Source organism: Coffea arabica, chromosome 2c, assembly GCF_036785885.1.
Source record: "Coffea arabica cultivar ET-39 chromosome 2c, Coffea Arabica ET-39 HiFi, whole genome shotgun sequence".
Classification (NCBI taxonomy): domain Eukaryota; kingdom Viridiplantae; phylum Streptophyta; class Magnoliopsida; order Gentianales; family Rubiaceae; genus Coffea; species Coffea arabica.
In genome coordinates, this window is record NC_092312.1 from 15,883,808 (window position 1) to 15,898,253 (window position 14,446).

Sequence of the window (14,446 nt, forward strand, 5' to 3'; positions counted from 1 at the left end):
TTATATGGTAAAGTATTAAACCATAAGAGGGTTATATAGTAAAACATAAAACCATACAGGATTAATGCGTCATGCATATTATATTTATATATTTTGATCATTTGAGCCATTTTAATTTTTAAACAAGGGCAATTTGCAATATTTTTAAAGGGTCTAGTACAAATGATCATTTCTGTCATTTTGATACTTTAATTCAAATCATGAGGGAGTTATGTATAATGTTTGAAATTATAAGAAGGTTATGTATATAAATACTAAACTATAAGGGGGTAAAATATAATTTGCCCTAACAGTTGTTTACATTTCTTGAAATTGCAGCCGGAATAGGATAATAGAGCTGGTTAAGAACTAGGAGAAAGAGAATGGAATAAAATGAGGAACACTCCATTGTTAACTCCTACTCTTAGACATCAAAACAAAGCAAAGGCATTCATATAAAGATCATTGTTGATGAAAATTTTTAACATCCTTCTTTTCAAGGGCGCAGCTAAGTAAAGGGCCATGTTGGGCCAATTTTATCATATTCTTTTTATTTAAGAAAATATCATATTCTTCATTTTATGTTACATATATATAATTATATTATATTTTGTATTTTATATTATATATATAATATTAAATTAAGGCAGGAGTGGTGCGAGGATGGAACAAGATATCTTGTTCCACCATTCATCCCTTTTAAAGCGGGAATAGAAAATCTCCCCGTGCTCCTTCTCCCAATGTTTTGCATTTCTCCTGCCTCATTGAACTCTTAAGTGCACTCGGTTTATTGTCATTCCTAAAATTGACTTTTTGATGTCTTGTTATTCACAAAGAAGAAGAAGAAGGTTTTTTTTGTGCAAATTGGAGAAGTTAAAACATTGTATGAAGGATGTTCATCGAGAAACCAATATGTAGCAACCATTACCATCCTTAGCATTGACTTTTTTGATGTGTTGTTATTCGAAAAGAAGAGGAAGATGGTCTTTTTGCAAATTAGAGAAGCTAAAACGTTGTCATGCAAGACGTTTAAAGTGAAAGTGATGCGAAAATGGGATAAGATATCTAACTCCGCCTCCTATCCTATTTAAAGCAAAGAGAAAAATCTCTCCTTGTCCCCTCGCCAAACATGCTTTGCATTTTCCTCACCATATTAAACCCCCCCTGCGTGCACCCGCCATATTGCCATTTCTAGGATTGACTTCTTTGATGCATGGTATTGGAAAAAAAGAATAAGAGAGGTCTTTTTGCAAATTGGAGAAGCTAAAATACCGCCGAGAAGCTATATATAAGCAGTGTTGCCATTCCTAGATTGACTTCTTTAATGCGCCTTTATTTAAAAAGAAGAAGAAGAGGGGTTTTTTTGCAAATCAGTTTAATGCTGTCGTGGAGGCCGTTCATCGAGAAGCTACTATATATAGCAAGAATAGCACAAAGAGCAATTGCATCGTCTTTCATTCCACTTTCACTCGTTTCTCTGGAGTAGTTTTTAAAAATTTGAAAAGCAGCTATTAAACTTTTAGTTCCTAAAGCCATCGATTCACATTTCTTCGACGCATTTCCTGCCGCTGTTGGACGGCGCGGAACAAAGTCTCCGGCGACTCCTCCGACGTGCTCTCAAATCCGCTCCTTTCTCCTCTTTCTTCGTCTTTCCGACAAAAACAAATACTCCACTGATCATAGATAATCTCTATATATCCCTCGCTCTATCTCAAAATTTCAAAATTCAGAGGCATATCTGTTCTCCAAAAAATGGAAGCGATCAGAAAACAAGCCACCAGGCTTCGAGAACAAGTCGCTCGACAACAGCAGGCAATCTCTCTCTCCTCTTATATTTGCAGACAATGATTAGCCTTTACTTTCGTCTCAAACGAACTGGATTAGATGAAGCTGTTACAAAATTGCAGTTAATCGTTGAGATCTGCAAGGATTGTTAACCGTTCATTCATTGTTTTGCTTGAAGATCTCCTTTTTATTTGTTGAATCGCGGCTATTCCGTTAATTTCGTTATTATTGGAAATCAATTAATTCTGCTTGTTATTTTGACAGCTTTAGTCTAGGTTCAACATTTTTTAAATATATGCTCTCTCTGCTGGTTTAACGTCCAAGTAATTTGCATCAGATGCATCTATGGAGACCTGATTAAACCGTAAATGCCGGATGCTGTTGTTCGTTCGTTTTAGACTGCAGCATGATTTGATATGCGTGCATCAAGTGTGGAAATATTTAACAATGTTCCGCACTTTAATTTCTTTATAGCTTACTGTTCACAATAATTTATCAATTTCCTATCTAAAACTCTCATTCGTGTAGTCCTATTCAGAGTTCAAGTCAGTGATGAATTCGAGGAATGGAAGTATATTTTTCAGTTACAAAATAGAGTTAACTAGGCTCACAGCAAGAGCTTATGAGCAATTCTTATTTAAAAACTTGAGAGGCATGTGGAGCAATTGAAACAGCTGGGAGAGTTCTTTTTAACCTATCAATTTAAACTGAGGAAGTTTTTGATCTTGTTGCTGCATTATAAACTTACTTCATTCTATCTGTGGCTGAGAGGGTAATCCTTCTGACAAACAAATTATCTACATTTCCAAATGCTTCTGCATGCATGAGCATATAGAAAGAGCTATCGAGCTTAATTCCTCAGTAAAAGGAATAGAAACTGGCTAAGAACCTAAAGGAAGATAATCATGATGATGGATAAATGAAGAGGAAAGGTGGAGGAGGCAAAGGAAATTAAAATCAAACAGGCATTGGAGGTCAGATCATAGCTCTCAGTGCGTCGGTATCAAATAATGTGCATGAAAAAAAAAATTGGTGCATGAGATTCTTCTGCGTTTCAAATGGACGTTACAAAATCTTTGGATGATAATGGTCACAAACCAGATGAACTTCAATTCCAAATTAATTGGATTGACCAAGGGAACTAAACAAAGGCTGGATGTCTCTTACTTCGAATTCATCAGTTTTGACTGTAGAAATTTATTTATTTATTTTTAAATCATTCCACATGTTTTCTTTAGTAGTTTACAAACTATTTCAGCATGTTCTTCTATTAGTTTGATGCCAGTGTTTGCTGAGAATTCTTTTGTGATCTCTAGCTGTAGAAACAATACACGTTCAGGACTTCTAATTGAGATGTATTTCAGGCTGTCCTGAAGCAGTTTGGTGGATATGGAGCATCAGATAGTGTTGTGACTGATGAAGCTGAACTGCAGCAGCATCAGAAGCTTGAGAAGCTCTACATTTCCACCCGTGCTGCCAAGGTTGTTTGCCCTCCCATGTATATACATTTCCTTCTTCATCTCCTCTTTATCTGTTAAAATATTGTATTAGGAAGAGATAGCCTATGAATTCTTGGAGATAGTTCCTCTAGGCATGTATATTCCTTCCAATTTTCTGTTAGCACCATAATTACTTTGTTCGGGCTCTTTGCATGCTCTTATTTTTAAGTAGATAAAATTGCTTATGACCTACTACTGAGGATATGACCTTTGGAACTAGTCCTGAAAATTGGTTTCATGATTAGCCTTTTGTTCTTCAGCTAGCTGCTATGAGTGCAAGTAAAGCTTTATCTTGGTTTTGAATTTAATATGCAGTACCATGATTAACCTTTTGTTTTTGAACTAGCTGCTTTGAGGTCCATGCTGGTAGGGGTACTACTAAAGCAGTTGCATGATCTTTATCTTGGTTCATAAGCTGTATTGGGTCTTGTTCTAATTTGCTTCAGCTATTGGTTTTGATTTGTTTCAATCCTTTTGGTCAGCATTTCCAAAGGGATATTGTTCGTGGTGTTGAAGGTTACATTGTTGCAGGGTCCAAACAAGTTGAAATAGGTAATTTTTTGAAGCTTTAATGGCTCAATTTTTGTTGTTTACATTTAACTACATATAATGTAACTTATTATTCATACTTTCTTTGTGTGTGTTTCTTTGCATAGGAACCAAGTTGTCTGAAGATAGCAGGAAATATGGTGTTGAAAATACATGTACAAGTGGTAGTACATTGTCAAAAGCTGCATTGAATTTTGCAAGAGCTCGTGCAGAAATGGAGAAAGAGCGAGGCAATCTATTGAAAGCTTTTGGCACACAGGTTCTTTGAAAATTATTATATGTAAACATAGATTCTTGAATGTTAACCTCCTTACCAAGCATATCTCTTGCAAGTGGCTAGATGCTCTCACAATCTATGAGTGTCTTGCTTGGATCCAGAATATAGGAAAATTTAGCAGAACATGGGATCTTAGTACCTGCCGTTGCCATTGTCCTGTATAACATAGATTCAAATCTTGTGAATCTACACTCTTTGTTTTCATTTTCCAACATTAGTTTTTCAGGTTTTTGAGCTGTTAACCTGTATTATTGTTGCTGATAGTCTATTGATTGCTTTAGACTATTTGACTGATCTGAGAACTTGCGTTCTATATAACAATTGTAGAAAAATATTAAGGTTGGTTAAAAAAGTTTAATTGCTTAACTTATAAACAACTCATGGCATAGACTCAGGATTTTGCTGTTACATGGTATTATGGGGTATCTTGTAATCATAATTGCTCTCTACATATAATAATATTGAGGTAATTAAAATGATTGGAAGAATTAAGCTTAGTCATTTCATTCAAATATTCCGCAAACTCATGTAACATTGTCATTGAAGTCTATAGACCAGTGATGTATTGAATTTTATGAAGGCAACACATAAAATGCTGTGGTCCAGTGACCTCTCGGCGTTTCAATATACAGCTTATTGAAATGGATTCCGTAGTATGTATATTGTTATTACCTTTTGTATGGTTATAGAGGCCTTGCTTTGTTTTGGTTGTACTTAAGTTATTTGTCATGATAAAAAATCTCTCACTAAGCTAGCGGGACTTGGACTGCTTTATGTTGGACAATACTTTAACATGACATCAGCGGGGTCTTTGTTTGGTAACATAAATATGGAATTTTCTCGGCTTCGAAATCCTTCTGGATAACAAGTTCATTTTTTTCTGTCTTTCTGTCAACAGATAAAGTTTGTTTTTGGTTGTTTGGCAATACTTGTCCTTGAAAACAAAGTGCTTAAAATATCCTGATTTCCAGGTTGCAGAACCTTTGCGAGCAATGGTAATGGGAGCTCCATTAGAAGATGCTCGACATCTGGCTCAACGATACGACAGAATGCGACAAGAGGCTGAAGCTCAGGTATTTGAAAATACTTTGGGTGCAAATAGTTTGTATTTGTTTCATTATTTAAAAAAAAAAAAAAAAAAGAAAGTCCAGAATTATTTTAATTGAAATTCGTGATCTAAAGCTGAAGGCAATTAACAATGAAAAGAAGTAGCTTGTTTCATGTTTTCTGTAGGTGAACTAAAATGAAGATTTCAAATCTTGTGTTTTCCGCCTTGCTAGCATATTATAGGTGTTGATATAATCAATAGTTAACCAAGCCCTCATCACAGCAAGACTCATGATTTTGATTATTCTTAGTGGGTTAGATATTGAAGTTATCATGTAATATTTTGGTCATAATCTTCATTTGGAGCTTTTCCATCTGCAAACTTGAAGTTGTTGGCCATTTTAGTCCTGGGTTAGGTTGGAAATTTATTTTCAACAAAAATTCAAGGTGATCTAATGCAATGAGAGAGGAGTTCAGATGATTGATTGCAGGGTTTAATTGCAAGAAAGTGCTTGAAGCTTTGAGTCTTCTCCCCTTATCCCCTGAAAATCAATATGGAACACATCAGTTCCCGAACTTATTCCATTGGGCCAAACAATTAGAAAATCTGTCGTGTTGGTGGAGCATATTGTTTTCTCTTTTGTTTCCTACCTAATGAAATGGATGGCATTATTGGATGTCTGAACTACTTGGTTGAGGATATTGATACCCTTCAATTTTTAATTCCATCCATCCCAATTTTCTAACCAACAGTCTGGAAGCTCAATTGGCATTACCTAGCATGTAAATATAATCCTCTTGTACCCCTAACAATCTTGTAAGACAATAGTAATCATTTGACTTTCGCATCTACATTGGCACCAGAAGTAGCTTTACTTTGCTATTGAAATTCAGTTGCTTATCCCAAGAAAAGAAGATACCAACCTCCTCTTTTATTTATAGACAAGCCATTATGGCTGCTAATCTTTGGAGGGATGAATGGGATGGTAAGAGAAATCATGTACATCACCTGTATATTTTAAATTCACTAGGAGTATTTGAGGAAGTGAAGATGCTACTGGGTTTTGATATACAGACTTGCCATTTGCATACACAAAAGCTCTACAGGACCCCAAAAAAAATACGTATTTCCTGCCAAAACGATTTTAATTTTTGTTTTGCTTTTAACTTAGATAGGCTGTTGAAGTTTCCAGGCGACAAGCAAAAGTCAGAGAAGGAACAGGTAATCCTGACATGCTTCTGAAACTTGAAGCTGCTGAATCAAAGTTGCAAGATCTGAAGTCAAATACAGCTACATTGGGAAAGGAAGCTGCTGCAGCTATGGCTGCTGTTGAAGCTCAACAACAAAGACTGACGCTCCAGCGTCTGATCTCCATGGTAATGAAACATTGTTTCCTAACTCCAAGAATTCCATGTTTCTTTACATATTATAAAAATTTACAACTAAAATTTGTCTTCGGTTTGTATCCATTTGTACGTTTAGGTTGAATCTGAACGTGCTTACCACCGGAGAGTTCTTCAAATACTGGATCAGTTAGAAAGTGAGGTATGTGTATTGTGTTTTACCTGTCATTGGTCAGTGAAAAGGTATTCAGTTGTAGGAAAGTTTTTAGCATTTCTATCTGATTATAATAGCATTCCATTTGTTTTATGAGTCAGATGATATCAGAGCGCCAACGGATTGAAGCAGCTCCTACTCCACATGTAGACAATGTACCACCACCTCCTTCCTATGAAGAAGCAAATGACGTGTCTACCTCCCCAGCGCAAAATGGGTCAAGTAATGGCACAGGTTACTTTCTTGGGGAAGTAAGTCGATGACTGTCAACCCTTCCAATTTGAAATGCAAAGGCAGTATCCCTTGAAATGGTTATTCACTTTCTACATACTCTGCTGGCTAATTTTGATAGGTCATGTACTCCTATCATGCTGAATCTGACGTGGAGCTTAACTTGTCAGTTGGAGAATATGTTGTTGTTCGAAAGGTTTTTCGTTAACCTCTCTCATTTGCCTGGATTACTATTTTCAATTGGGTTATTAGTTGTGCCGCCAGCAAATGAGATATGCACTTTTAGTTAACTTTATTTCTTTAGCTCATCCGCAAAATGATTCATTTTCTCCTAACATTTCTACAGGTTTCAAATAATGGTTGGGCTGAAGGAGAATGCAAAGGGAAGGCAGGTTGGTTTCCTTTCGGTTATATTGAAAGAAGGGAACGAGTTCTTGCTAGCAAAGTCGCTGAAGTTTTCTGAAGTATCTGCGTGCTTTTGATTTCATCGAGCCCTTATGTGTAGTGCTATTCTAGAATCCATCCTCGTGTCTATTGATTGATGTTGGTGCGTGTTTGCCTGCCCTTTATACATTTTACCCATGTACAAAGCAGGCAGCCACTTGGGAGAAACGCTTGCCTGCCCTTTATACATTTTACCCATATATAAAGCAATCCCCATGTCTATTGATTGATGTTGGTGCGTGCTGTTTCTCACCCCCACTTTCCCTTTAATTTTTTTTTCTTTTTGTTGGATTTTGATATGTAATACAATTCAATTTTGTTAAATCCGTTAATTCTCAATTCGTAATTTCCTATACTTTCTGCAGTTGATGTATTAACACTACTCTGTTCGCCTGTGTGTGTGAGTTGGGGGAAGTTGGGGGGAGCCGTTTCGCATTGACCTGCTATATGGCCAGTGTGTTTCGAGCAAAGTGATCCTTCGAAGTTTGACCCAAAAAATGTATAAAGAAAGACACCAATCGCGTCAATAGGCGGTAACAATTAGAAGAATGTCGGGCATGAAAATCGATATATTTTTCTTCATTGGGTTACCCACCAAAAAAATGCCAGAAGTTGGATTCTAGCTGGTGTTATGTTTGTTATGTTTCTTTTTGTCAAAAAAAAAAAAAAAAAAGATTCTAGCACGTGCTATGTTTCCGTACCATCAACAAGAGTTTCCACCAACTTATTATTAATAGTGGAAAGTGTAATTTACAGCCGCAAATGAAGATTCAACTATTCAAGTATCAAGATACCGACACGCACTACATGGTACTAGAGATCCTGCACATCCTTGCTTGAACAAATGAGACAGGTTTCTGAATCAAGCCAGATCCTGTATAAAATGCAAAATTACATGTCAATGAACTTAGAATGTATTTGGCATATTAATTACAAAGCCTAAACAACACAACTTACACATGTCATTTCCTCGGTTTGCAGAGAGATATGCAAGAAGAATAGCGAGCATAACGACGAATATGAGAATCTGCGTTTGCACAAGGAGCATAAGAAGAAAATTGATGCGAGATAAGCATGATTTAAGAATAAAAGTATAACCACTTACCATTGTGGGGTTGAATGTGGGCTCACTCCCGAGTATGTACGATTTCCTAGTGAATCCCATAGAGTTCAGTTGTTGTTCTAGAAATTTGTTGTTTACAGATAAAAAACCAACATAGCTGACTAACCTTTTGTTAAGTGTTCCAGAATCCCTGCAGATTTTTAGAATGTCTTCTAGCCTGCTCTTGGTTTTCTTAGCATTAAGATCATTGTCATCAACCTAGCAGAAATATAGCAAAAGGCTTTAAGAGAACAATCTCCAACTGTTTTGGTTACAAAACTTGACACAGTGAAAGCAGAACCATCAAAAGCGGAGAGCAATTGACATTAGCCCATCATTTAATCCCAGAAAGATGATAATAATAATAATAATAATCCCTAGAGATATTTCATCACTTCATTATGCCGTGCAGAAAAGATAACAGGGTACTTTATCCTATCGCAGCCTGACAGTGCATCTTCAAATTGACTTCAGAAGACAAGTTCGCTTTGATCTGTTCCAAGTCTATTTCAAACCCTTCTATCACATGTACTTGATGCCAGTATGTTGAAATAAAACACAATATGCGGACCAAGTGAGATGTATAGTCCTGATAAAAGGATTCTTCTTAGCCTATCTATTTACAAGAAATGGTACTATTAATCCATTGCTTGCAAGCAAAAGGTCACTAGGACCTAGGAATCAATTATAAAATTGAGCATATTTCTCGTATCAAATTTGAATATATTCTTGCTAAAGCAATCATGAAGCGTTATACCTTAGACTTCAGCATACAGGAGAAATCAAAAAAGGCACCATAGACATCTGACATTGATTTGGTTCTGTCAATAACTTTAGCAGTAAGACCTGAAAATAAACCAAAAAAGGACATGCACTTCACTCGTTAGTCTGACAAAGCTAGTCTGACAGAATCATAACTTGGTCTTGTAGAATGTAGGAAGGTTTGTCCAATGCCATACTAAACAAATTTTCTTCTAAAAATAAGATCCTAATAATTGTATTCAGTAATTTCTTCAAGAATCAATTATGTTTAGCAGAAAAGAAGCACCAAAAAATGCTCATCTGGAGGAGATGTAAGATGATCCCATATGATGAAGCAGGATGAGCAAGCCATACCAATAAATAAAACTTACCACGCCTCATCTTCACTACACCTCTGAAGACTTCAATGTTGTTATAGCACAGAGCTAATGTCCCAATTGCCATGATCTGATGGGAAGAAAAAATAAGAAAACAACAACAATGTCAAATGAGATCACAATTCCTAACAGAGTAATTAGTTAATGAACATTACATTCTAATCTGGTAACAAGCATATTTTGAAAGAAAATTCTAGCTAATATGCCTTTGAAGCCTCCTCCCCTGGAATCCAATGCAAACTAAGTTCTCATCATAACACAATCTACTATGCACAGCAAAATACCATAGACATGGCAAGACACCTTGCCACAATGTGCTCTATCGGAGAAGTAAATTCTTCATTCTTGTATCAGTTAAAAGCCACGTGGGACAAAAGTCAAGGCACCATTTTCAAGTGAGAAATGAGTTACATACCAAAGAAAACATGAATAACAGGATACAAGAGAAAGCAGGTTAACAAAAGGTTATACCTGTGGAATAGCACAAAATCTGAAGATAGCAGGATCTCGCAGAGCAGACATGTACTTGAGGCAATCTTCTGCATGCATTAGAGCATTTGTAACCATGTCATTCAAGCAATGCACTGCCTTGTCTGAGTTCTCCTTGTACTTTAAGTCCTGCAGATCAAAACATATAGAGATGCCAATTACAAAGGAATCCAACCAGATTACCAAATATTTAGCAATATAATTCGCGTCAAACAATCAACTTTACATTAAATGCCATGAATTAAAAAAGATGACTAGTAAGAGATACAGAAAGAATAAACCACAGAGGAGCTGTACCTCAAGTTTGTTGACGTATTTGCTCCATATCTGCCGAGGCCAAAACATGCGTGACTTCGGAATCTCATTTATGTCCTCCAAATAGTCCCTAATGATGTTTACTTTCTGAAATTTAATGCAAAAGTTTTCAAGTTGGCTAATATATTTCCAAATTAAAAAGATATATGAGCTTCAAAATGAGCAAGATTAAGTGACGAAGCTGCTTGCTACAAAATTTCAAATTGAATACCTGTAAAAATAAACCCATTGAATTTGAGACGGAATCTGGGGCCAAATCTTCTTTTCCAGAGGCGTGGAAAAGGTTTGATAAACCTAACCCCACAAGTCCAGCAACATAATGACAATATTCATCATAGTCTTCAGTTGTCTCCACCTGCAAGACAAAGGGATCACATATAAGAGTCAGCCTGGTAAAATACTTGTCTCCATTGTTTCCAAAATCATAATCCTCAACCATTAGCTAGACATACATATTGTGACCAGCATGCAAATTAGTAGAGTAAATTCAGTCCCATACACGTGTGTTCTCTACTAAAACATAGACTAGGAATGCAAAACAACAAAACCTTAGAGATTTCAAGAATTAGGATGCTCAATCTCTACTCTATCTATTAGTAAGTTCCCTAAAATGAGGCAGTATGATCTACTAGGTTGTCTCTAACTTAAAGAGCTTAGCATATATTTCTCAAATTTCTAAAGATTGTCAGTAGTATTAGTGGTAGGAGTTAAGAGAGAGATGAAATTGGCAGAAATGCAGAGCAGAAGCAACACATCCAAGAGTCTACCAGCTCTTTTCCAAATGAAAATCGATTGAAGTTACCATGTTATACCACCAATGCTATCACCTCCCACCCGATTGTTTTCACATACCTCTTTGCAAATAAATTTTGCCATTCCAGCTCCCATTCTCATGGTAATATCCTCAATTACCTTCTGATAACTGCAGAACATAACAACAATAACATCTCAAGCAATAATCAAATCCATTGAACAAACTTCAAGTTAACAAATATGTAAATTATGAGAAAGATTAGATAGTTATCTTATTAAATAATCTCTTGTGCATAAATGACACAAGCAATCAGTACATTTGTACCAATTCAGAACTTTACAGTATTGTAAACAAAATGGTAGGGAAGGTGAAACCTGCTTCCAAGCTCCAAAAAGGCAGTAGAAACATGATGGAATTGGTCCATCAGAACTTTGTAGTCCTTTGTACCACCTAACAATTAGAAAAAAAATAAATTGAACAATCTCAAACAAGGTGATAATGTACATAAAACAAGTACCAACAAAGCATGATCCTACAGTCTGAAGGTTTTAAGCAAAACAAAAAATCATTTGCCAGGAGTACAAAATTGAAGAATCAATGGTGGTTCTCTATGGTTTTTTGAATTTGCTTTTTCATTATCCCTCTTGCACTTAATGAAATCAGCGTTCCAACTGAATAAATCACTAAACACCATAGCATACTAACATTGATGAACAAGAAATCCTAGGATAGTTTGAGAATAATAATGGTTTTAAAATCACTTCAACTGTCAAGATTGAGACAACTCACATGCAAAATGCCATTCACGATCATAAATGTGACGATGAAAAGCCATTAGAATGGGTACTTTAACCTCTGTAGCAATGTTTGTATCATCCTCTGTCCAAGAAGAAGAAGAAATGATTGTCATATATTGATAGATGGTAATATTTCCCCAAAAAAAAAAGTTTATTAAAGTTTACAAAATAGAAAGCCATCATGCATAGCAAGCATACCTACAGTGTCGAGTGCACGGAGAACCAAATAAAAGACACATATCTGCAAGTATGAAGAAGTATTCAGCCGGCAACACATGATCAGTAAAACACCACATAAGGCAAAAGCATCCACTATATACTCCATACTAAATCATGCAGATGATTCAACATTCTTTACCCTATAAACACCACTCATGACAATAAGAAGTACCTATACAAATAGTTTGATTAACAATTTGAACCAAAACAAAAAAAAAAAACAAAAAAAGAATACTGTACAGAAGGAAAAAAAGGTCGTGCAAACTTGTTCATAAACCGGATATGAAAATTACTTCAACTTCCTATCTAATTCCACAAATAAACAGCTAAATTCGCATTCAATCACATTATCCATGTTTGTGAGATCATCAAATTTACAGTCAATACTTACAGCAACTTGAAACTAAAGTCAGATCTGAAAATTAATTAGCACATCTCGCTAATTCTCTAATAACTAAGTAGCTACATTCAGCACTTGATTCAATGACATTATCTTTCAATCAGAAAATTATAGTGGCATTTATTAAGGAAATATGTGCATTTTTTTCTCTTCCTAACAAAAGTCTCTGCAATCATTTCCGTTTTGCAGTGTAACATATAACTGACAGACATCATATGAAATGAACCACTAAATCATAGAAGGACCTTAAAAAACAAAATTGCTGCTGCTAATAACCTAATAGTACGAGTATTGATATCAACTCTAGAATGAAGACGCTTAAACGTAGAGAGAAAGAGAGCGTACGGCGTCACGAAGATCGGTGTCGAGCTGTTGGATGACGAGAGCGAAGCTTCTGGAGACCTTGTGAAGCATGGAGTAACAGAATCCCCAGTGCGGCTCCGGCGGGATCTGCTTCTCGGCTTGCATTACAGCCACCTTCAGCTTTATCAACGGATACAAATCATCTGGATGCTTCAAAATCGCTCCCAAAGTCCTCATTCTGCTGCCTTAAATCCAAATGTAAATAAACAAATAAATAAAGCAATTCTTCTCTTCTCAATCCAAAAGGTAACGACTCAGCACTAGTTCCAAATCGGAATAACCAGGAAAATTATTCAAGAGAAAAAAAATCAGTGAATCTATTGCGAAAACACTGAAAACAAGGGCGAAGATACGAGTGAGAATTCAGGAGAACCTGACGCGCGTTTGGTTTGTTGATCTTAGAAGGCGTCTGGAGAACGGCCGTGAGTTGTACGTAGCAATTGTTTGAGAAAAAGGGAGAGACGCAAAAAAAAATGGGAGGAAGGTAGGCCTTAATTTATATGGATCTCAAAAATCAAAATATACAAACTATAACTACTGTGTGAGTTTGTGCGTTCGGTATTTGAATGGGAAAAAAAGAATACAGCTGAGGCTACGGACAAGTGACTGGTGCGAAGGATACGTGGGAAAAGCCAAAGACAAAGTCAGCCTCAAAGGTCAAAATGTGCGTTTGAGTTCCGTTGGAGACAGCACGCAACGCAACACTTAAAAACACACCAGAATATACATTATACGGTACACAGAGTGGAATGGAATTATGGAAAGACGGAGACCCCTACTGTAGTCAAGCCAACAACACTTCATTATTTAATTTTGGCCCTCTAGAGAAGCAACAAACTTCAATTGAGTACACGTGAAGTAAAAAATTATTAATTTGAACCTCTGATCAGAGAAATTCTGGTCCAGATTGTCTTGTAACTTGAGTTTGATTTTTACAATTTTGCATCTAAAGTACTACGACGAGCTTGAATTGGAAAAAAAATTTACCCATTATCAATAATGGGTTTGAGTTGCAATAAAAGATTTTTTAAGGGAATAAGAGTGTTTTTTTCCCCTTATTTAGACATCAAGCCATTTCATCTTTTTGTTTTGTTTTGGGGACACCAGAATATAATTGCCGTTGATGCAAACCTTGTAGACATTAATCATTAGACAGACTACAACAAGGGGCAATTAGACAGACTACAACAAGGGTCAAAGACAGAATTCTTATTAAAGGAAAAAAATAATTATTCAAGTCTCAATTAGAATTTTTTGTTCCTTGAAGGGCCAAAATTAAATTAATCCTCCATACTTGACAGCAGTAGAACGGCGCGCAACTATCATGAATGCGACAATTTTTATTTTATTTTTCCCTAACGACCATGTATGCGACTAATTAATAGGCTGAATTGTTTGACGGTCCCCGAGCTGTCATTTTCCTCCATTGTCACGTGACCTTGAACCTGCCAGTGTGTGTTAAGGTCGAGTTTGGCCGCCTACCCACTCCGCATTCAAGA

At 36.2% G+C, this 14,446-nt stretch overlaps 2 protein-coding genes across 4 annotated transcripts; one reads left to right on the top strand and one right to left on the bottom strand.

The window, feature by feature from the left end:
• Window positions 1–1,425: 1,425 nt before the first annotated feature.
• On the top strand, window positions 1,426–7,599 carry LOC140004512 (SH3 domain-containing protein 2-like). The gene is made up of 10 exons (XM_072074588.1): window positions 1,426–1,791; window positions 3,129–3,245; window positions 3,746–3,815; window positions 3,920–4,071; window positions 5,061–5,162; window positions 6,313–6,513; window positions 6,620–6,682; window positions 6,796–6,945; window positions 7,047–7,121; window positions 7,272–7,599. The coding sequence occupies exons 1-10, from the start codon at window positions 1,732–1,734 to the stop codon at window positions 7,386–7,388; spliced, it is 1,107 nt and encodes a 368-aa protein (XP_071930689.1). The 5' UTR covers window positions 1,426–1,731; the 3' UTR covers window positions 7,389–7,599.
• Window positions 7,600–8,067: 468 nt separating this feature from the next.
• Window positions 8,068–13,483, bottom strand: LOC140035079 (squalene synthase-like). Of its 3 annotated transcripts, none has more exons than XM_072074585.1 (15): window positions 13,321–13,483; window positions 12,930–13,132; window positions 12,164–12,206; window positions 11,958–12,047; window positions 11,543–11,618; window positions 11,267–11,336; window positions 10,626–10,769; window positions 10,397–10,501; window positions 10,082–10,228; window positions 9,605–9,680; window positions 9,229–9,317; window positions 8,599–8,690; window positions 8,475–8,520; window positions 8,327–8,396; window positions 8,068–8,243 (listed from the first exon to the last, which is right to left on the bottom strand). In XM_072074585.1, coding segments are annotated over exons 2-15 (1,245 nt in total). In that variant the 5' UTR covers window positions 13,125–13,132; window positions 13,321–13,483; the 3' UTR covers window positions 8,068–8,241. The 3 variants fall into 3 exon arrangements, with proteins under 3 accessions (XP_071930686.1, XP_071930687.1, XP_071930688.1); XM_072074586.1 differs by having other exon boundaries at window positions 12,930–13,128; window positions 13,321–13,462; XM_072074587.1 differs by having other exon boundaries at window positions 12,930–13,125; window positions 13,321–13,454.
• Between the last annotated feature and the right edge of the window lie 963 nt (window positions 13,484–14,446).